Source organism: Typopeltis vanoorti, chromosome 6 (assembly GCF_054136105.1).
Source record: "Typopeltis vanoorti isolate ZY-2024b chromosome 6, IOZ_Tvanoo_1.0, whole genome shotgun sequence".
In the NCBI taxonomy this organism is placed as follows: domain Eukaryota; kingdom Metazoa; phylum Arthropoda; class Arachnida; order Uropygi; family Thelyphonidae; genus Typopeltis; species Typopeltis vanoorti.
This window is the reverse complement of record NC_143554.1, coordinates 53,135,104-53,157,501: the sequence shown is the minus strand read 5'-3', so window position 1 is coordinate 53,157,501 and position 22,398 is coordinate 53,135,104. Positions and strand designations below refer to the sequence as shown.

The following is a 22,398-nucleotide window of genomic DNA, read 5'->3' as shown; positions in this document are numbered from 1 at the left end:
CCTCATTCCCAAGAAATCTAGGGGACCAGATTTGAGCACAGTAATACAAACGTGGGTGGATCAAGGCCTTATAAAGAGGAATGGATTGCTTTAGCAACCTTAGCAATATGTCCTCTAAACTTTAACTCTCTGTCTATCACCACCTCCAAATCTCTAGCTTCATCTATTTCCTGGAGTACATTGCCATCAATGTGATGCACGGCCTTGTAATCTATTTATCCCAAAATGCATAACTTTACATTTCTTGACATTAAACTGAGACCCATTAACTTTTGCCCATACTGACAGCCTATTTAAATTGTCCTGCAAGCTTTCTCTACCATTGACTTGATTAACTATTACTGTACACCTAATTTGCCATCATCAGCAAATAACTGAACATTTCCTTTCAGGTTATTTCCTTTATCATTTATGTACAAATTAAACAGCAATGACTTTCAATTTTTCAGGAAATGACAACGTATATTAAAATATTAATTAAAAAACTTTAATCAACACCTTTCAATATTTCGGCAATGCTACACTGACACCTTCTGGGAACATAAAACTATGATATGTGCAGCATTGCCGAAATATTGGAAGGTGTTTCTTTAATTAATATTTTAATATACGTTGTCATTTCCTGAAAAATTTAAAGTCATGTATAACCAATGTATAAGTTTATCTTCAAGAATAAACAGCAATGGTCCCAGCACTTAAACTTGCGGCACACCACTAGTCACCTGTTTTCATCTCAATTATGTCCCTCCATATACCACTTTTTGATATCTGTTCATCAGTCACCCTCTTATCCACTTAACCAGTGTCACATCCATCCCTGTTTGATCTAATTTCAGTAACAGAGTTCCATGTGGTATTCTATCAAATGCCTTTGCAAAATCATCATTTCCTTCATCCACCTTGGCTGTTACTCTATTATAAAAATTTTGTAAATTACTATGGCATGACCTGCCCTACACAAAGCCATGCTGACCCTTATACATTATCATATTTTAATCTATCCATTTTGAATCCTCTTTTTTTTACTAATTTTTCTAGTACTTTTACCACCACATCTGATATACTGATTGGTCTATAATTCGCTACTGTAGTCTTAGAACCTCACTTATGCAAATGAATTATTTTGCACTCTTTCCAATCCTGTGGAACTCTACCACAGTAGACTAAAACAGCCTAGTCAAACACATTGCCAGTTCTCTTACACATTCACACAAAACCATTGCTGATATCCCATCTAATCCCACAGCTGTATTTATATTCAATTTCTGCAATATCCTAAGAACCTCCAATTCATCCACCTCTCTTCCCACAACCTCACTAGGATGATCCTTGCAAAGTGGTCACTCAGTAACTCAACTATTTTAGCTGTTTCTGTCTCCTCGTGACCATCATCACTCATTAAAGTTAATCTTCCATAGTCATTCTTTCTCTTACTTACCACATAATGAAAGAACTCTTTTTGGGATTTCTTTTGGCCTGCTCAGCTAGATTATTTTCATAATCTGATTTTGCCTTTTACTTGCCTTTCCCTTTTCTCCATATTATCCCAAACTTTTCTATATGCCTGGTGGGATTCATTTTCTATTTTGCTGTTTAGATCTCCAACAAGGACCAGCTTTTCAATTTTCTCATCTGCTAATGAATGAGAAAAATGAATCTTCTCTAATGAATCGAAAAATTTCTCCATATCTTTCTTAGGAGAATTACCAGTATGACCATAGGCACAAATGTTCCATTTCCCCATTTTGAAGTTTGCTCAAATAATCCACCATGAAAGTGACTTCAAATCAAGAATATCTTCATGTTTTGTGTTGAATGCTATTGCTACGCCTTCCTTTACTTGATTGTTATTGTCAAAGCCTAACATTTCATACTTATTATTTAACAGGATCTCACCTGTTTATGTCTTATTTGTCTCGGTATTGTCCATTATGTCCACATGATACTTTTCTAGTTCTTTTACAAGTCCAATTTCCTTTCCATTAATACTCTTTATGATGATAGTTCAAATCTTCACTTCTCCTGATGCTGGGTTTGTTCCTGTTCGTCATCTTCTAAATGTTGAGGAGTTTGCAATAGTAAAGTTGTATAAATACTGCAAGTTGCAAGCTATAATTGTCATTTATGCACTATGGGAAAAAACTTCCCATTTCATAGTGTAAAATTGAGGTGAAATAATCGCAAACTAATTGCTTTGAGGTGAAATAATCGCAAAGCAAAAGTGTAACTTTTGGTTTGCGATTATTTCACCTCAATGCAAGAAGATGAAAGCAATGTTTACTGCACCTCAGTTTTTTTTTTCTTCTTTTTCTATGTGCATACTGATTTGACATAAACATTCCACATTAATTTAAGACACGATGATTTCACATCAAGTACACCCTTGAGCAACCTTTTTTTTTTTCGTTCTTTTCTTCATCAACAAATGAAATCCGTGATGCTTTCAAGAGCACTAGTATTGTGATAACAAAATTCACATATCTACCCCACAATGGCATCACTTTAGCGCGCACACACACACACACACACACACACACACTCAAAGAGCATTGGGGGGGGGGGGGGCTTCTGTTATGCAAAATATCCACTATCTGAAGATGATGCTTCCCAAGCTACTTGGATAATGCAGAGTTCACTGCATTAGAAAGAAACTTAACATAAGTAGCAATTATGACTAGGTTAAATTACTGATCTAATGTGATATGGTCACTTAAATAGAATGGAAGAGTTCTTCTGAGTCATTCCTCAGATGACTGAAATGTTCTTGATGACAATATTGGGGACGACAAATAACAGATTAATTCGGAAGAAGAGTAGTTATAAGAAGCTAGTAATAATCACGTAATAGACTATCCTGTACAACACTTGATAGTACTTATTAGGAAAGGGCAATGATTTTTTTTTCTTTTTAATTTTATTTATTTTTAATGTTGAGCCCATACATGAAAGGTTGGTTCATCACCCTATAGTACATTAGCATTTTATATAAGTAGTGAGTTGGGAAAGGAGGAATTTGTTTACATTTGATTTAAAGGACTGTATATTGTATTCTTTGGGAAGCATAACAGGGAGAAGGCTGTTCTACAATACAGCATTTGTAGGAATGAAGGAAGAGGAAAAGAAACTTGTTCTTGCTCTTCACAAGGTACATTGTGAAGGAATATTGAGCAGCAGTTGCACTTCCCATGGAAATATTTGTAGAATATACATGTTGCGGAAACCAAATGTCTGTGCGAAAGTGGGGAGAGGGGGATGAGTTGGTAAGAGATGGGTTATTAATAAGTCTAATTGCTCTCCTCTGTACTGAGTCAAGCATTTTGAGGAAGCTTTTTAGGAGCTCACTCCATATGTGAAAGCAGTATTCAATAGCTGGGCGGATTTGTGATTTGTATAAGGTTAACAGCTGTTGAAGGGTGAATTAATGTCTTGAGTGAAAAAGAAATCCTAGTTTTTTGTGAAACTGAGGATGCAATGGTTGTGATGCTTTTATGCCAGAAGAGGCTTGATGTCAGGGTAATTCCTAGAAGAGAAATCTCAGTTTGTCTGGAAATTTGGCTATTGTCAAAAATACTGGGAAAAAATGTTTTTTTTTTTTTTTTTTTTTTAAATGAGAAATAAGACAGAACTGGGTTTTAATAGCATTGAAATTGATGAGGATATCTGAACCCCCATTGGAAGATTGCTTGAAGATCAGAATTGACAGCAGTAATGGTTGATGTTCTGTAGGTTGAGGTGAGTTGCGTAGAGCAAGGTTTATCAATTGAAAGGGAGGAGTGCAATGTGCTGTACAAAACTGTGAATTGGATTGAAGGTCAACTGATGTAGATCACTGATATATAAAAAGAAGAGGATTGGTGAAAGGATAGAACCTTGTGGAACTCCAGAATTACTTGAATGGTGAGAGGATAAGGAACCATCCACCATCACACACATAGTGTGCATCCAGAGACAGAAAGCTGGCAATCCAATTACAGAAATCCTGAAACAGACCAAATGATGGTAGCTGCTTAGTAAGCCTTTGTAGCAGACCTGGTCAAATGCTTTGGAGATAAGATATCAAGTGCAATCACTTGAGATTACCAAACTTCTCTATGGCATTTGTCCAGAGATGAGTGACATAACTGAGCAGATCTCCTGTTGATTGGCAGTAATGGAATCCATACTGCAGTCATTTATTAGGTAGATGCCTTCAAAGTAGTGTAGGAGTTGGGAATTGATGATTTTTTCCATTACTTTAGACAGGACTAAGATGGGCAATATAGGGCCACAGTTGGACAGTAGTGACTTGTCGCCCTTCTTTGGAATGGGTTGGATATAGGCCAATTTCCAGGCTGTGGGATAGATACCAGTGGAATAAGAGAGTTATATGCAGGTGAGGAGTCAGTTTTGGTGCACAAACAGGACAATTGGAGGAATGCATTGGAGCCAGGAGACTTTTTTTTTTTGCATCTAATTTGGACAGTATTTTTCTGATCTTTTTTCTGGCAAAAGGATATAGAGAGCATTGTATTTTGGTATCTGAAATGGTTGGGAGCCATTTACCATTATCAGTTATGCATGTACTGGAAGCAAAGTGTGTTAAGCCAGAAGATTAGCTTTTTCTATGGGTGATGAAGCAATTGAGCCATCTGGGTATGATAGGGGGTGGGAAGAGTGTTGGGCAGAAGTTACGGCCAAATGCTCTGGCGAGATCAAAAGGTTGGCTGCCATTCGGACAGGCTGCTAGTTTCCTGCTTTTCACTCTTTCAAACTCTGTTTTGGAAGCATTGATTTTTTTCCCTGTTTTTTTTCCATGTATTTCAGGCTTTAGTATAAACTCTAAAAGAAGATGCCGTTCATGATTTTAGCCAGTTATGGTATGTTTAGTTTTTCATTTGTACAGCTTTGGCACATCTTTTGGAAAACCAGGGTTTAGTTAGGGAAGGCAGTTCAGAGTAGTGTGGAAAATGTATGTTTCTGTGCTAGTGAGGATTACTTTGGTGATAAGTTTGGTGCATGTTTGGGTTGGAAGGCCAGAAGCAATAGTCCAACCATTGAAATGAAGTCACAGAGGCTGTCCCACTTAGCATTGTTATGCTAAACTACTCTAGTATGATGGAATGGCTGTGTAAGTGTTGTTGCATGGGAAAGGAGATGAGCACTAGATTGCGGTCAGAATTACCTAGGGGCCCACTGTGTATTTGGAAGGGTCATTGGCGAGGAAGAGATCTAGGGTGTTTGGGGGGAGTGGTTTGGGTCGTCTGGTATTCTGGTTGGCATCTGGACCAGTTGTGCAAGGTCATTAGTAACAGCAAATGTTTCAGCATCTCAGCCTGCAAAATTTGCACAACTGCAGGAGGAAAGCCAGCTGGTGTCATGGACATCAAAATCTCCTAGGATTTTGCTGTTGAGAAAGTGAGACTGGAGAAAATCAATTTTTAAAGCGGGGAAATTAAAGAGCTCAGAGTGGTTGGTTGCATTAGGAGAGCAATAGAGAGTGCAAATGAATTTGATTGAGTGGGGAAGGGATCTTTTCAACCAAAGAAGGTTATAGCTGGACAATTCTAGGTTGAGTGCTCTCTGGTAAGTTTAATCAGAACAGAGGCATGCACAGACGCCACCTTTGGGTCAAAAGGAGTTAAAGAGTGTGTAGTTCAGAAGATGATGTGAGAAACTTAATTAAAGCATTTAAGCTGAAGTATATGAATGACGAAAAGAAGAAACCAAAATGCCTAAAAATGTTATATCTGCTTCTCTGATACTATGTGCAAATTATATTTTAATGAAATTTGGCAATGATGTATGTTTAGTGTGCTAAAATACTTTGGAAGATACTACAATCTGTAAAAAATTTTGCTTTTAGATTAATTAACTGTAAATAAGTATGGGCATGTGTTGTTTCACAATTGCATACACTCATGTCAAAGTTTTCTTGAAAATGTTTCCTATAAGCATGTCAATCTTACAGACCTGATGATTGAATTTAAGTAAATTTTTTCTTATTGACTTACTTTAACATCAGTCCAAACTGATTACAACAAATGCCAAGATCATCAAAGTTGGAATACGAATTTCCTATCAAAAAAGTAACTTGCCTCATTCCAAACATCATCTCAATTTCTTTGCAGGTGTGCATGTCTTTCAAGTGCCTTGATAACTGTTAGCTTGAACTAATGAAACATTGGAGTCTATATTATCATGTCTGTACAAAAATGCTAGGAGTGTCAGAAACAAAGGAGTAGAGTTTGTTGCCTTGGTTAATATATTGAGAACCTCATATTGTAGGAATTAGTGAGATATTGCTAACAGAAGCAAACATACTAACCGATATCTAGTGCACAGGGTACAGTATTTTGAGGAAGGATACACATGATAGGAGAGGAGGGGTGGGGGGACATGCTGCTAATGATATCAGATGACTTGAACCTAGTTAGAGTTCAGTTATGACTGTAATACTAATAAACAGGTTTTCATGGAGCAGTGAGTTCTAACAAGATTAAATACATCTTGTTAGAACTGATAGCAACCTGGTAAATTGGTTGCTAGTGGCCAAGAAATGGATCACCAAATAAATATGATGGGTGGAAAAAGAGTAATCATAATGGGGGGAAAGAGTAATCATAATCAGTTATGAACACTGCGTGGGTAGCCATGAAACTACATGAGAAGAATGAAACTGAATTTATTGAACTGTTGTGAGACAACTTCCTCAAGCAGCATGTGACAGATGGAAATCATGGTCAAAGAGTGTTAGATCTGGTTATAGTGTCAGTGGGGGATTTCAATTAAAGATCCAAACTATTCTGCTTCCAGTAGGCTATAGTGATCATGCAATATTCACTTGAGAAGTGGCTAAGTTTAAGAATGTTCCATTCAGAAATGGTTAGATGCTAAACTACAAAGCAGGAAATTATGACCACCTAAGGAGCATGCTGGGTTCTGCACCATGTAGTAGATGGATGGGAAGGGAAGGGAAGGATATTGACAGTGCATAAGAAGTGTTTAAAAAAATACTTAAATGATGCGATATCAGAATGCATCCCTAGAATTCGAAGAACGAATAGAGAATGAGTGAAATGGATGTGTAATCTAATTAAGCAAGAGATTCATAAAAAAAGGATGTGGAAGCAATAACATATGCATAAGGATGATGTCAGTTATGATAATTACATGCAGCAGGCCAGAAGAGTCATAACTGTTGTATGGAAAGCTAAGTCTGAGTATGAAAAGAAACTGGCTCTTTTGCTCAAACTATCAACTTGGTATATGCAGCACTGAATTCGTTACTACCTCTTCACTGTATGAGAAAACTCATGTATATGAGGAGGAGGTTCTAGAGTTGTTGCACTAACTGAATAAGAATACTGCAATAGGAACTGATTGGATATCAGCACAGATGCTAAAAGAGTGTTCAGCTGAACTGCCTATTCTTTTGATCAGACTATATAATTTGAGTCTAAAAACAGGGAAGATTCCACAGGAGTGGAAAAAAATGTATGGTAATCCCATTGCACAAGACGGTGCAAAGCCAACCTATCCAACTATTGACCAATCAGTATCTCAGGAGTCATGGTGAAGATTTTGAAGAAGTTGGTTAGGGCTAGCATTCAAAAGTGAATGCAAGCAACCTAAGCCCCAGAAAACCCAAGCCCCAGATAATCTCTACTTTGCAATGAACAATGTGGGTTTACTAGGGAAGGTCATATTTTGCAACTTTCTCACCTTCTATAATAATGTTACCACTGAGTTAAACAAGTGGAACAGATACACCATGGTACTTTTGGACTTTGCCAAGGCTTTTGACATAATACAGCAAGGAAGACTTGTTGCATAAATTGCAGAATATGGGATTGGATTATGGACTATTGGCATGGATAACAGGATTGCTGACTGACAGATATCAAAAAGTCATATATGGGATGTGTGAATCTGCAAGATTCAAGGTGACTAGTGGTATGCCTCAAGGATCAGTCCTTGGTCCATTGTCATTCAGTCTGGATATTAATGACAATGGGAAGGATTTGACATGCAATTTGCAGCTATTTGGTGATGATGCAAAGATAGTTAGGTAATCAGGAGTGCTACTGATATGCAGTACTTGCAGAATGATTTCAACAGAATGAAATTGTAGGAATGTGAAAATGGCCATCAGTTCAATGTTAATAAATGTAAGGTCATGCACTTTATTCAATGTTGTATTATATTGGTGGGACTATGCTAGTAGAAACTGATCAGGCTGGGGATCTTGGAGTGTTGATAGATAGGAGTTAAAGTTCAGAGTCATGTAGCAAAGATTGCAAATACAACTAAAAGGATAATTACAATGTTGAAATGAACTCTGACATGTAAAGATGTCATTTTGGCTCTTTACAAGGCCTTGATACGACCTCACTTGGACTATTGTGTGCTGATGTGGCCTCCTGGTTTCCATACCGATTCTGATACAGTGGAGAGAGTGCAAAGGAGAGTGTCGAAAATGATATCGGGATTGTAGAATACTGATTATGAAAACAGACTGAGAATCTGTAGGCTGCAGACACTAGCAAACAAGAGAAAGAAGTGTGATATGATTGAGAGTTACAAAACTTCTGAAAGGGTTTTTTCAGTAAACTGAATTTTTCATATTATGAAGGGGGTAAGGAAAAGGACAAGAGGGCATCCTTGGAAGTTGAGAATGAATGCTGTCAAGAACAAGCTTAGGGTTAGATTTTTCTCTCATAGAATGGTGTGTGATTGGAATGGATTGCCGTTAGATTTTGTGCGTGCAAGCAGCAATAATGAATTCAAGAACAGGTATGATAACTGGTGCGAATAGTATGGCCTCCCTCAACGAGTTCCTGACTCTTGGAGGTCTCTCGTAATAATAATATATTTAATTTAATTATATTATTTCATTCCTTGTTCAATGTAGTTATGCTCTCCAAACAGTGCTGCAGAAGTAATTTCAACAACTATAGAAATTTAAACAGGTAACAGCAGAGTACATTATTTCTTTAATCTTGACATTACAAATAAGTTTGTCTAGTTTTGCAAATGATATCTTATTGTTCTTTGAAGAAAATACAGTCAAATAGAACTTTTTTTTTCTCAATAAAGATTTTAAATCACATGAAACAAGATTCACATAACTAACTTACCAGTAACAATGCAGAAACTTGGAGGAACTGTAACTGCACCAAAAAACTTTATTATGTTTTTATGACTCAGCATACTTAAAACTTTGGCCTAGAAATAAAGAAATGAAGTACTGATTAGTAAATATGAAAAAAAAAAAAAATACACACACACACACACCCTGTAATTCTCGGACGTGCCAGAGGCAAGTCAACGATTTACAGGTGATATCCTTATATATGCTTATAAATTATTCAACCTTTTTTTTTTAATTGTTACAATACGTACAAGTTAAATTTTTTTTTACACCAGAAAGCAGCCATGAAGACGTGCATATACCTGATGTGGTATTAGCAAAAGATCGCACAACCCAAAGACAAAGGCAACCTAAAATTGTTGAGTTGAAATGCTAATTCTCTTTGACCATATTCCATAACATCTGAAACTATCATAACAACATTCACTATATGTTTCTTAGTTTTAACGCATTCACGACAGGGTGTCGTTTATCATTCTGACAGAACTTCTCATTACCGGCAAGCTCAACTCACACAAAGTTTCTACCCTTGGTTGAATTTTATTGTTGCTTGTTAGCATTTAAGCTGGCAGGGGAACTCTTCTTCATCTTTTTCCTTTCCAGGCTTATAGGCCAAGTGGCCTGTTCTGGACTCAATTCCATCTTTTTAAGGGTCTTCCTCTGCATTGAGTACCATTTGGGTGGTAATTTAGGATTTGTTTAGGTATTCTGCTTCTATTCATTCTTAGTATAGAAGCAGAATACCTAAACAAATCCTAAATTACCACCCAAAAGGTACTCGTACTGAAGATGCAAGAAAAACTTCTTTTTCTTGCATCTGCAATATAACGGCTGTTGGGGAGGGAGTGGTGTTAACTGCAGGGAGCAAGTTACTATCGCCTCAACGTGAACATGTTTAAATATTTTTCGTGTGCGAGGTATATGCAAAACTTTTTAATGTCTTTTTTCGTAAAGTAAAATCAGAGGTACGAGTTATACGCGAGGGCGAGTTATTTTCGAGTAAATATGGTAGTGTTGCGCCGACAAGTTGACATCCTTTTGCTGCTTCCCCTGCTCAGCTAACTTCAATGGTGAGTTACAATGCATAAATATTTTTCTCACTACCATTTTTTTTTTCAAACAAACATCATTAAAATCAATTTAATAATACAATAATCAATTTTACACTGAATAATATTATAAATTTATATATAAATAAATATAATTAAAATAAAATATTATTTATGAATTTTTTACCACGAGTTGCCCCAGTCCTGAAAGTACTCCAGGTGCAAACTTTGTTTGCTTACACTTGGATAAAAGATAAAACCAAATATATAATTAGTAGCATAGCCAAGTGAAAAAAACTTCCATAAACTTATCTCTAATCCAGAGAATTTTAATAATAGGGTATGGCACCCTTTGGCAACTCGTATAGGTAAATATGACTTCTCCATTACTTCCACCTTAGTATCACCACCTCTGGGTCTGGCTCCCACTGATGAGATCCTCTAAGGGTCGAAACCGGTTGGAAGCATGCTGTTACCCAGGTAGAGGGGTAATGGATGACAATACTGTAGCCCATGAAGTTAACTGAGGCAAGGTTGTTGCTGTTACCCCTCAGATGAAATATGAGCGGTCATGCTCAGTGGTGGGGGTAGCCCACCACCGGGTAAAGTCAAACGCTGAGAGCTCTTCTCAGTGACAGGGTGAGCCTGTCACTGAGATGAGCTCTTTGAAGTTTTTGACCTTCGGGTCACTCATTGTTGGGTGATCCAGGGGATCTCAAGTTTTTGGAGAGGTAACCGCAGACTTAATACAGGGAAACTGGTCTGAGTAGTGACCCTTCCCTTAATGCACAGCAGTATACATGTCTGCAAGGAGATGTGCTTTGAATTATGGGATGAGAACTTATACTACCCTTACCATGAATTGCCCCAGTACTGAAATTACTTTAGGCGCAACTCAGGACTTTCATCAGACCATGCACTAGATTCCCACCACAGAATATGCTGGAAGAAAGCCACTTTACCGTAGAAAATATAAATATGAAAAATTGTTTTGGAATCAGCCTCAGCTCTAAAAAATCCCCAAATCTCAACAAATTTGGGTGCATGAGACTGTCCCAAATTTGGGAGGCTTGCATCCTTAGAACATCAGCCCAATTTAGCCTGCTAGGGGGCACCTTTAGGACTCTAGGATCAATACCATTTGCTTTCTTCAGTCTCATTTGTTCGTTGTTAGTGCCTGCATGCACATATCATAGTTTTATGTTCCCAGAAGATGGCAATGTAACACTGCTGAAATATAGGAAGGTATCGATTAAAGTGCCAGCAAAGGTTGGTTGATTGGTAGAGCCTCTGCTACTAATGGCTCATCAAAAAGTTAAGCAAGTTTGAGCGTGGTTAGTAGTCAGAGGGGGTTCAATCGTTCGATGCTGTTGGCACACTCCCCGTCAACGAGTCTTTGGACTCCCTGGAGATGTCACATAAAATTAATAATATTTTAATATACGTTGTCATTTCCTAAAAAATTTAGTCATTTATTTACTACCTCTGCTGCTTACATATTCAACAAGGACTAAATTTTTCTTTATATTAGATGCCATCTCTTATGATTAAAAAAGTTATCCATTTCTTACTTAATATAACAGTGTTCAGTGAGATTATATGCACAAATGAGTCCCATTATTCAGTTCTCCATTCTATTTGCTGACATTGTTCTTTAAAACTGCCTACCATCAAAGAAAATTATTTTCATCTTTAGTGTTGAATGATGTAGCCAGCTATTCCTTTCTTTGCTTAATTATTACTTGAATAAAGCATCTTGTGGTCGTTATTTAGAAAAATTTAAACTTTTCCTTTAGTGTTACACAGTGGCGAATTTTCCATGCTTGCTCCACAAGCTCGTTAAATGAGAAAGAAGTAATATTTATTTGTTAATAAATGAATGCTTTTATAAGCATTCCATTTAGGCTTTTATTTTTGTAGACAGAAGACATTTTAAGATTGCGCGGCAATAACTGAGCTTTGCACTGTGTATCAAAGGCCAACGCTAATCAAGCTACCTTGGCTTGCTCAATTGTGGGAACATTCAGGTCCTTGCTTCAGCACTGTGATTTCGTGTGCACGCATAGCCATTTCCACTCACTCCATGTCATCTAACCCCTGTCGCTTAAAGACAGGCCATACGCAGTCAAAGTAGCTCTAGCCAGTGAGAATCAGCCAGCCTTTACAAGTGTGCGTGTTGCTTGGAAAAATTAAGTTACAACCAACTTTTTATGACGATGTTATTGACAAGTTCATAAAGAAGAACTGTAGGGTAGAATTTGTATTCGAGTAGCTAAATTGAAAAAGATAGAATATCATTTGTAAAATAAATGTTGTATTTGTATGATTAAATGTACATAAATTTCTAAATACAGGTAACCCTTGTATAACACGGTACTCATACAACGCAGTTTAGATAAAAACACTGTCTACAAATTGTAGTAACCATTTATCTTTTCACATGTTTTTCACAGCGCGACTTAAAAATCAAATTTTATCTTCGTTAAATATGTGCCTGCCTGTATCCTGCATGTAATTATAAGTAGCGAATTTATATTATGGGAAATACCCTTTAGCATGTATGTACCTCAATTGTTTACCATATAAAACATTTATTGTTGAAAATTGTCCTCGTTTCTGCCAGGAAAGTGCATTAAAAATCATAAGTGTGTTCATCTCAAGGTGAGCACTTTATTTTCTGGTGAGTTACATACAATATGTAATGCTTGCTTTTTTGCGTAAAAAATTATTTTTATAGTAATGGCTACAAACTGCAATGAAAGGGAAAAACCAACATTGAAAACAAGATTAATTTCTCTCGAAGAAAAATATTCAAAATCTTGGATTGGTTGAAAAATGGAGGAAAAAACCAGGAGTTTTTGCAGGGACTTTGAATTTAAATGAATCAACAATTTAAACAATCAAACAAAATGAACATAAAATTTGAGAACGTGTTTATTGCTGGGTCAACGATAAGTGCAAAGCATGTTGCTCGTGTACACGATATTCTAATGGAAAAATGGAGAAATCTCTAATGATTTCGATAGAAGATTGCACCTCAAAAGAAAATTCCTATGGATGGAAATCTTATTAAACAAAAAACTCTCAAAGTTTATAAACATTTATAGTGCAGACCAGGTGTTCAATGTGGATGAATCCGGGTTATATTGGAAAAAAGTGCAAAAACGCACCTATATTTTGAAAAATGAAAGATCAGCTCCTAGATTCAAAGTTTCCAAAGATAGAATTACTCTACTATTTTGTAGTAATGCATCAGGTGATTACATGACAAAACCAGTGTTTATTAACCAATCCTCAATTCCTCGTGCTATGAAAGATTAAAATATGCACTATTTTATTTTGCATAAAACATTTATGCATTATGTGCAATGAAGTTTAAGTACAATTTGTAATTTTTATACTATGTATTTGTTTCATAGTTTATATGTTTTCTTAACTTATATGAATTACTTGAATTAAATAAAAATATATTTTTGTTGGATATGTCATTGTTGTTTATATAATTAAAAAAAAAAAAAACGATTTCGGAACATAACCCTACTTTTTCTATGTGGTCTGAGACTCGCATAACGTGATTTATATAATGCGGCATTGCAGAAACTAACATCCACATTATATGAGGGTTACCTATACATAGTTCAATGGTCAGTAATTCATTATTCCACTAATCAGACTTCAATCACACCTCTCATTCCCTGAATGATAACAAGAGCAAGTGTGAATTTCAAGACCAGGATTCGCCCCTGATGTTACACAGTGATTAGCATTCATTTTAGACAAATTATGGACTCTACAACAGTGTTATAAATAACTATGTTAATTTCCCGACGTTTTGACCTTCTTATTAAGGTCATCATCTGGAATATACACGACAAGCTGAATTACATTTCACATAGCATACTGTGTGAAATGTGAATTACATTTCACACAGTATGCTAAAGAGACAATGATTTGATCAACAGTTATTTTACTGGCACGACCTCTAGTAAAAATTGAATAAAATAAAAATAAAAAATTAATTAATTAAAAGTTTCTAGATATAGGATGCACAATTCCTATCAGACAAAAGGAACATAAACAACACATTAAATATAATAACTATGGTGAGGCCTGATCATGCCCTGAATACTTTACATAGAACTGACTGGAAAAGCACCACACCAAAACATTGTATGAACATAAATTTAAGGAAGCCTCTGAAATTCTTATCAATCATCCTAATCTTAACAATAATGATGGTCTAAAAATCCCAAGAATATGGAAGGCACATATTCTAGCCACTTAACCTTTCTCCCTAAGAACTATAAATAGGACCTTATGTAATCCAGAATCTTAAATCTATTGTAACAATTGTCATGTTAAATTAGGACATCATTGTGTAAGAACACTATCTACATGAAAGAATGTTTCTCTGATGTTATCTTAAATAGAATATAGCTTTGATGTAGTTTTATTTAATTAATTTATTTATTCATTTTTAGTTATTTATTTATTTTTATTTTATTTTCACTAGAGGTCATGCCAGTAAAATAACGGTTGATCAAATCACTGTGTCTCTTTATCATACTGTGTGAAATGTAATTCAGCTTGTCTCTGTATATATATATATATATATATATGTATACTCCAGATGATGACCATAACATGAAGATCATCAAAATGTCGGGAAATTAAATAGTTATTTGTAACACAGTTGTAAAGTCCATAATTTGTCTAAAATGAAAAATGTAACCTGTTATGTTTTCTTTGTTTCAGTAACAGCAATTACGTCAATGTGGCTCTTCTTTAATTCTACTATCAGAGGAACTTCTTTTTTGTTGATAATTCTTATGATGATGGTGTCAATCTTGAATTTTGCTGATGTTGAGTTTTTGTTCTAGTAGTTGACTTTTTTCTGTTCGCACTAGTTTTCCCCGATTAAAATAGCAGGGTCTTGTTTAACAAGGCAATGTTAAACCTGGCCAGGATTATATTTCATCTTGTACCATTGTTGTCTTTTGGTTTGAGCCAATACAGAATAATTTGTTTGACTAAATCCAAAACTTCCTCGGACAGTTCTCAGTCATTCAGGATACTGACTAACTAAACAGGTGCACTATGAGAAGGTGAATCAGTTCTTCACACTTAAAAGGATTTCCTTCAAGTTATCTAGTTTTAATTCTTAATTTCTTATAGCGAAAAATTATGATACACATTTTTTATTATAAGTCAAATAAACCTTCTTTTATGCAACCGATTAATATCTTCTTTGTTTAACCTTGAAAATACAATCTCTTGAGTCATGTGAATTTCAAGGTATATGATTTTATCACAGAATGCATTACTCACATACCTTTGAAGTATTGCTGCATAGTTTAAGTCACCGCTGAAGTAATCAGTAAAATATACACATCACTGAACTAACTATACAGTTTTGGAATTAATAAAAATGGATATCAGTAAATCAGGAATTTTAAGTTTTGAATTTCATTTATTACTTTTTTTGTTAGACTTTCATGTTTATTAAAAATTATAATTATATTAGTAAAGTCAAATTAAACTGCTTTTAATATCTCAATAATGAATAAAATGTATATTTACCTCCTTTTCTAAAACAAGTAGCTTTTTTACTGCTACAATTTTGTTTTGAGACTTCCACAGAGCTCTATACACACTACCAAATGCCCCTCCTCCACAGCGTTCATAAAATTCTATATCATATATATCCACCTCTACAAAGGGACTCATTACATCAACTTCTTCTTTTTCTGAATTATTCTCTCTCCCTCCTGATTCAGCTGCCATTTTCTAGAATGAACTGATAAATGGAAAATGAAACAGATATTAAAAATAATATAATAATTTCAATGTATAGAACTATTAATTAACATAAATCAAAAAAATAATCTATAATTGTGATATCAGATTGAAATAACTCAACTAGATCTTGCTAAGCAAGAGCACATGTAAAATAAAAATTGTCAATAATAAAATTCAACTAATACTTTTTTTAAATTTCATAATTTTGTGAATATAATTAATATTGAAATAAACTGCATGCATGTTCATGTGTGAAGCAGTTCAAGTTTTATGATTTCAGAAATGCAGTGGACTTCCACCTCAGAAACATTTTGTACTACAGACTTGGAACTCACAAAACTTCCTTTCCTCTATGCAGTTTTTCAATTCATCTAATGAAATTTAATAGCATGACGAAATTGCTAAGAAATTAAAAGAATCATGGTTTTACATGAAAAACATAATTTACTTACCATATTTTATTTTAAAAGTAAATGAATTAAATAACACATTTTATAATGTGTTAAAAGTTTAGGTGTTTTAATAACATATATAATATAATATTTAATAATAGAGTATTTTAATAACAGGTGCAATACCTTTTGGCTACTTGTATATGGAAATATGACTTCTACATTAATTCAACCTTGGTATCACTTCTGGATCTGGCTCCCACTGATGAGACCTCAATAAAGGTTGATACTGGTCTGGGTAGTGACCCTTCCCATAAATCATAGCATTACACATGTCTCAAGGATATGTGTTTTGCATTATGGGATACTAAGGCAAGTGATGTGAAGTCATTAGCTTCTATATATGAGTTGCCCAGTCCTGAAATTAACCTACTAGGTAGAGTTTAATTCTCTGAGCTCCCATAATTTTTAAGTTCCTATTATCTTGCTTAAAGACCACTGGTTAAGTACTATCCTAGAGTTCTGTTCTTGCTGGTTTCTGTATCCAGTGTATGAATGTGTTAGAGCAGCGTTTCTCAATCTTTCTAAGGCCAAGGACCAGTAAAATGCTGAAACCTATTCTACAGACCACTAGGTTACAGAAGCGTAGCTGGAAGGGGGGGGGGGTTACTCCCCCAGGCAGCACTTTTTTGGAGTTTCAGAAATCTTGCCTTACTGTCTATAAAATAGCAACTGAGTGATGAAATAGTCATTGACGATTTTGCGAACAGAGAAGCAAGAAAAATAACATTTTAGAATGTTGGAATTAAAGTTTTACTTCAAAAATAAACATAGTGTTTTTAATTTATTTCCCTATATGTCATTTTGACTTTTCGTAATTTTATTAAAAACCTAAGTAGGAATTACCAACATTTCAAAAAAAAACTGTGCCATTTATAACATAATAAATCTAAAAGCATGTTTTGAATACATATCGAAACATAATTAATTAAATTGGAAGTAAATGATTAAAAGTGTATCAACAATGAACAAAGTTTTAATTTTTATAAAAATAAAAAAATAATATGATCTAATTATCTTACTACTTACTTTTAATGAGATGGTTGAGCTTCTCGGACCTTGCAGAGTTGATGGTTAATATCTGGCTCAATATTGATCAAATTCAGTCGAAGATCGGCACACAGAGACGAAGACGATTTCTGTATTTTGTTTTTATTTAAAGGAGTGATGAAAATCCTTTCTCGCAAAGATAGGTTGTAGAGAACTGCATGACGATTTTCAATGCTTCTTCAGATAATTCCGGAAATTCACTTCTCGCTGAAGGCAAGATCCAAAATCGAGCCAAACCAAGTTCACGGAATTGCATTTCAAGTCCACTGTCACTTGAAAGCCCAATTAACTGCTCTTTTTTTGATAACGAAAGGTCGTTCTTGTGACTGCAGGCCTGAAATGGATCGCGAACCCCACAGAAATTTCTTATAAAAGTTATTCGGAAAATATGTTTCAAACTTTCGTTCCAGATTTTTGAGGTGATCACAAACCCTTGACAAAGTTAAAAGAAGCATTTTATTTAACATATTAAAAGAAAGACAAATACCAAATAATATCCTAAAAACTATCATAAGTATATATGAAAATAATCAAATACAAATAAGATTAAATCATGAGCTATCATATATGAGAGAGAGATAAACTAAGGGATCCGAAAGGGATGTTCCCTCTCAGCAACACTTTTTAATATTTACCTAAATGAAATAATAAAATGGAATAAAAATTTCCATCGAAGTATCAAACTTTCTCCTGCTATGAACTTAAACACTCTTCTTTTTGCAGAAGACCAAATAATAATTATAAATTCTGAAGATAACTTACAGAAAGCTATTTTAGATCTAAATGAGACAGCTAAAGATTATGGTATGATAATATCAACGGAAAAATCAAAAACTATGGCCTTTAAAGGACAAGATCCAGCAAGAACTAAGATAGTAATAGATAACAAGATCTTAGAACAGGTGAATTCATTTAACCACCTAGGATGTATGATCACATATGAAAATGAAAAAGATATAAACATAAAAATTGCAAAATATTTAAAAATAACAGGTGTAATTAACTCTATATTTAAACCAAACCTAGTTCAAAAACAAACCAGACTAAAAGTACACAATACATTAGCCCTACCAGTCTTATTGTATGGATGTGAAATCTGGACAATAAAACAAAAAGACAAAGATTAATAACAGCAGAAATGAAGTTTATGAGAAAAACTGCAAGGTATACTCTATTTGATCAAAAAAGAAAAAAAGAAATTATTTATTATTATTAGACACCTCCAAGGAGTCCAAAGACTCATCGAAAGAGAGCGTGACAACAGCATCGAACGATTGATCTCGTGCCATCTACTAACTGCGCTCCAACTTCCTTGACTTTTTTTCGTGAGCCATTAGTAGCAAAGGCTCTACCAATCAACCAAGAATTAAACCAAGAATCAGTAATAGAAAAAAAATTTTAAAATATAAACATAAATGAACACGTTCAAAGAATGAAAATAGAAAGATTACCAAAAGAAGCCTTAAAGTACAAGCCATTAGGAAAAAGAAAACCAGGACGTCCTCTTAAAAGATTCAACAATGACTTCTAAGGCCGAAACAGGCCACGCTAGGCTTAAATCTTGATATGCATGATGATGATGACAAACTCTTTCCAGAAACTCAGAATCAACAAAAATATCATTTTCCACTAAAAAGGATTCCAATGTTGGAAAAAGTGCAAATCGTCTGTCTTTTACATAATTAATCCATAAAACGTTTTTTCTAGAATGCCTTTATTTTGTCATAGGCATCAAGAACAGTTAAAGAATTTCCCTGAAGGGAGAAATTTAGTTTATTGAATTTTGAAAAAAATCTCTGAAAGATAGGATAGTGTTGATAACCATTTCGTCAACAAGGAGTGATGCAAAATCAAAATTACGTTCATTTACAAATAACAAAATTTTGTGCCTTAACCGAAATAACCTTGTTAGTACTTTGCCCCTGGAAAGCCAGCGAATTTCAGAATAAAGCAAAAGTTGTATATATTCACTGCCCATTTCATCGCAGAGTACTGAAAATAGCCTGTTATTTAATGATCGAGCTTTAATAAAATTAACTAGCTTTAGAGTGTTATATAGCACAGTTTTAAATTCTGGTGGCTAAAGCTTCCCTATGTATGAAACAACGTATGCCCAATTCATATCTGGAGCTACTTCCTTCACCGAAACAACCCCACTATGCCTGCCTGTAAGGGCGCGAGCTCCATTCGATCAGAAGTCGATACATTTTTCCCACTGGATCCCTTTGTGTATTATGTAATTATTGAGAGTGTGAAATATTTCTTCTCCAGTGGTTCAGGATGGCAAAGTTCTACAAAACAGAATATCATCATGAATGTTGTTATCATGTGCATATCTTACACAGCATATTAACTGCACATCACTTGTAACATCAGTAGTCTTGTCTATTTGTAATGCATAATAAGGGCTCTTCTTAATTCTTTCAATTAACTGAGATTCTACATCACCTGCCATATCATTAATTCTGCGACCAACAGTGTCATTTGAAAGAGGAATCAAATCAACATCTTTTAGTAACTTGTTGCCAAACATCGTTTTTTATCACATCTTTTATAGCTGGAAGTAGCAAATTTTCCCCGATAGAATGAGATTTCCCTGTTTTTGCTATGTGCAAACTTAAGAGATAGGATGCTTCCAGTGCCTTGCTACTATTAATGGAACCCATGGCCAAAACTATATCTTCCCCATGATTTAATGTCCCTAAGCATCGCTCGCTGAAAAATTTCAATTGGCTTATTTTTCACATCACAATGTTTAGTTTCTAAATGTTGGAATTTCGCAGGTTTCATGCACTCGTTCGACAACACTTCATAACACAAAACACACTGAGGTTTCTGTTTACTTTTATCTCCACACCAAGTAAACCCGAATTTCAAATATGAACTGTTATATTTCCTACTATATTTTTTCTTTTAACTGCTTGTTTCTTCTTCTTTAATAGTATCAGATTTACTCAATGTTACAACACTTGTATCACAATTAGGGTTAGCATCACCTGTTTCATTTGCCCTTTCAAAGTCCTAGTTCTAAGCCAAGTTCTTTGGGGTTAACTCAGGACACACTTTGTCCAAGTATCACTTAGCATTTCTCAAGATATACTGAGCCTTGGTTGAAGGAGGGAAATCCCTCAATAATAAAAATCAATAAACAACAGGCGATTGGTTGAAATGTGGATAACTCATGTTCACTTCAAATCTGACAAAACAGAGGGAAGGCGGAAGCAATAAAACTATATTATTGTCATTCTGCCGCTACAAATTTAGCAGCAGAATGATGAATAATAAAAAGGGTGAAGTGGACAACAATATAGTTTTATTGCTTCTGCCTTTGAACATTCTGACAATATTTGTTTTTTCTTCTTTTAAGTCTCCATTTGACTTCAATAATTTTTACTTACTTATTCAATTTTAATTTGTTTAGATAATTAAAAAATATATATTTATTTAATTAATTAATTAATTTAATTAATTAAGACTAAATTAATTTAAGTCTGCCCGTGGACCACCTGTCCCATCGCTGCGGACCACAGGTTGAGAAACACTGTGTTAGAGGTTATAACACTTTGCAACTGGAGCCTGGGTTTGAAGACTGTTGGATATCTGAGGTACTTTTATTTGTAACTCTGATATAGTCCGTGCAGTTAGCCTAGTGGCTTTGCGCTTCGCAACCATATGTCTGGGGAAGGAGTGTCCTAGGTTCGATTCCCGTCAACGACGTGAGTAGCTCAAGTATCTTCCTCAGCCATAGCCAAGTTAGCCGGTCTTGGGCGTGGACATTAGAGTTTTTTCCGCCAGTTTATCTGGTGTTTTTCATCCCACAAGCAAGCAAACCGGTCCGAGGACACACACACACATGGACTACAGTCAGGAATACTGATCCAGCCATGGGTCTGATTCGTCAGCCTATGCCGGTTCTGGAGCCCGGATAAAATTTGGGGGAAATCGATGGTACCGTGAACTCCTGTATAAAGGGGGAATGCTGTATCATCACACAGAATTTATTTAACTCTGATATATACTATCCTTTGTTGGTAAAAAAAAAAAAAAAAAAATTAAAAGAAATAAGAAATGTGGACATTAGGATTAGTTTAGGACTAAAAGCTTTGAAAAAATGCTTATGAACTTTTGTTTGAAGCTGTTTGGACATCTAATGAGAATGAATTTAGAAAGAATACCAAGAAGAATGTATGAAATGAAATTTGAGGGGAAAAGAGCAATAGAAAGACTGCAGAAAAGGTACTGAGATCAGAAAAAAGAAGATCTAGAAAAAAAAAAAAAAAAAACTGAACTAGTAGTACTGAAGGAAGAATTTGAGAGAGTAGAAAGAAATGGATCCACCTGACCTGACAGTTTCAGTTGGAACAGTCATTGCTAAAGAAGAAGTTATATCATTCTTCGTCTCTTGAAACATGTTATATGGGTTGTAAATGAGGCTTCCATATTCTTCGAATTCTAAAAAAAAAAAAAATGTATTATATTTTGTGTTTTTAGTTAATCTGTACTTACTGTTAATTTTATTTGTCCCTCACTAGAGATAAGGCTACAGTTAAAGGTTTTCAAAGTAATGCTGTAACATGCTGCAGTGAATCATACAGTAGCCTTGTTCCTTTTGTGTATGTAGTGCTCCTGATGATGATCTTAATATGAAAGTCAGAGTAATATTTTTAAATTAAAGTTATTACTCCATAATGCATAGTTATCTCCATATATATCCATAATTAATGCTAATCACTATGTAATAATAAAGCAGATATACGAAATGCATTATACTGATTCATTATACTAGTTGTTCATTATACTGATTGTCTGGCAAAACAGGCAACTGGGAAGAAGAACACACACACAACTTAAGATGTAATACCCTGGCTGCATAGCCTTAGTTGCTTCAGCTATAAATCTAAAACAACTTAAATGAACA

At 34.9% G+C, this 22,398-nt stretch overlaps 1 protein-coding gene across 2 annotated transcripts in view; it reads right to left on the bottom strand.

Moving 5' to 3' along the window:
• LOC150105457 (mitogen-activated protein kinase kinase kinase 20-like) overlaps positions 1-22,398 on the bottom strand; it is a 346,847-nt gene that overhangs the window by 299,442 nt on the left and 25,007 nt on the right. Inside the window, exons 1-3 of one of the 2 annotated variants that reach the window (XM_090394159.1) lie at positions 17,460-17,812; positions 15,760-15,976; positions 9,117-9,204 (exon numbers count right to left, since the gene is read on the bottom strand). In XM_090394159.1, coding sequence (XP_090250285.1) covers positions 9,117-9,204; positions 15,760-15,963 — 292 coding nt within the window. In that variant the 5' untranslated portion in view covers positions 15,964-15,976; positions 17,460-17,812. Of the gene's footprint in view, positions 1-9,116; positions 9,205-15,759; positions 15,977-17,459; positions 17,813-22,398 lie in introns of those variants that run through there. The other variant, XM_090394158.1, reaches the window with a different exon arrangement.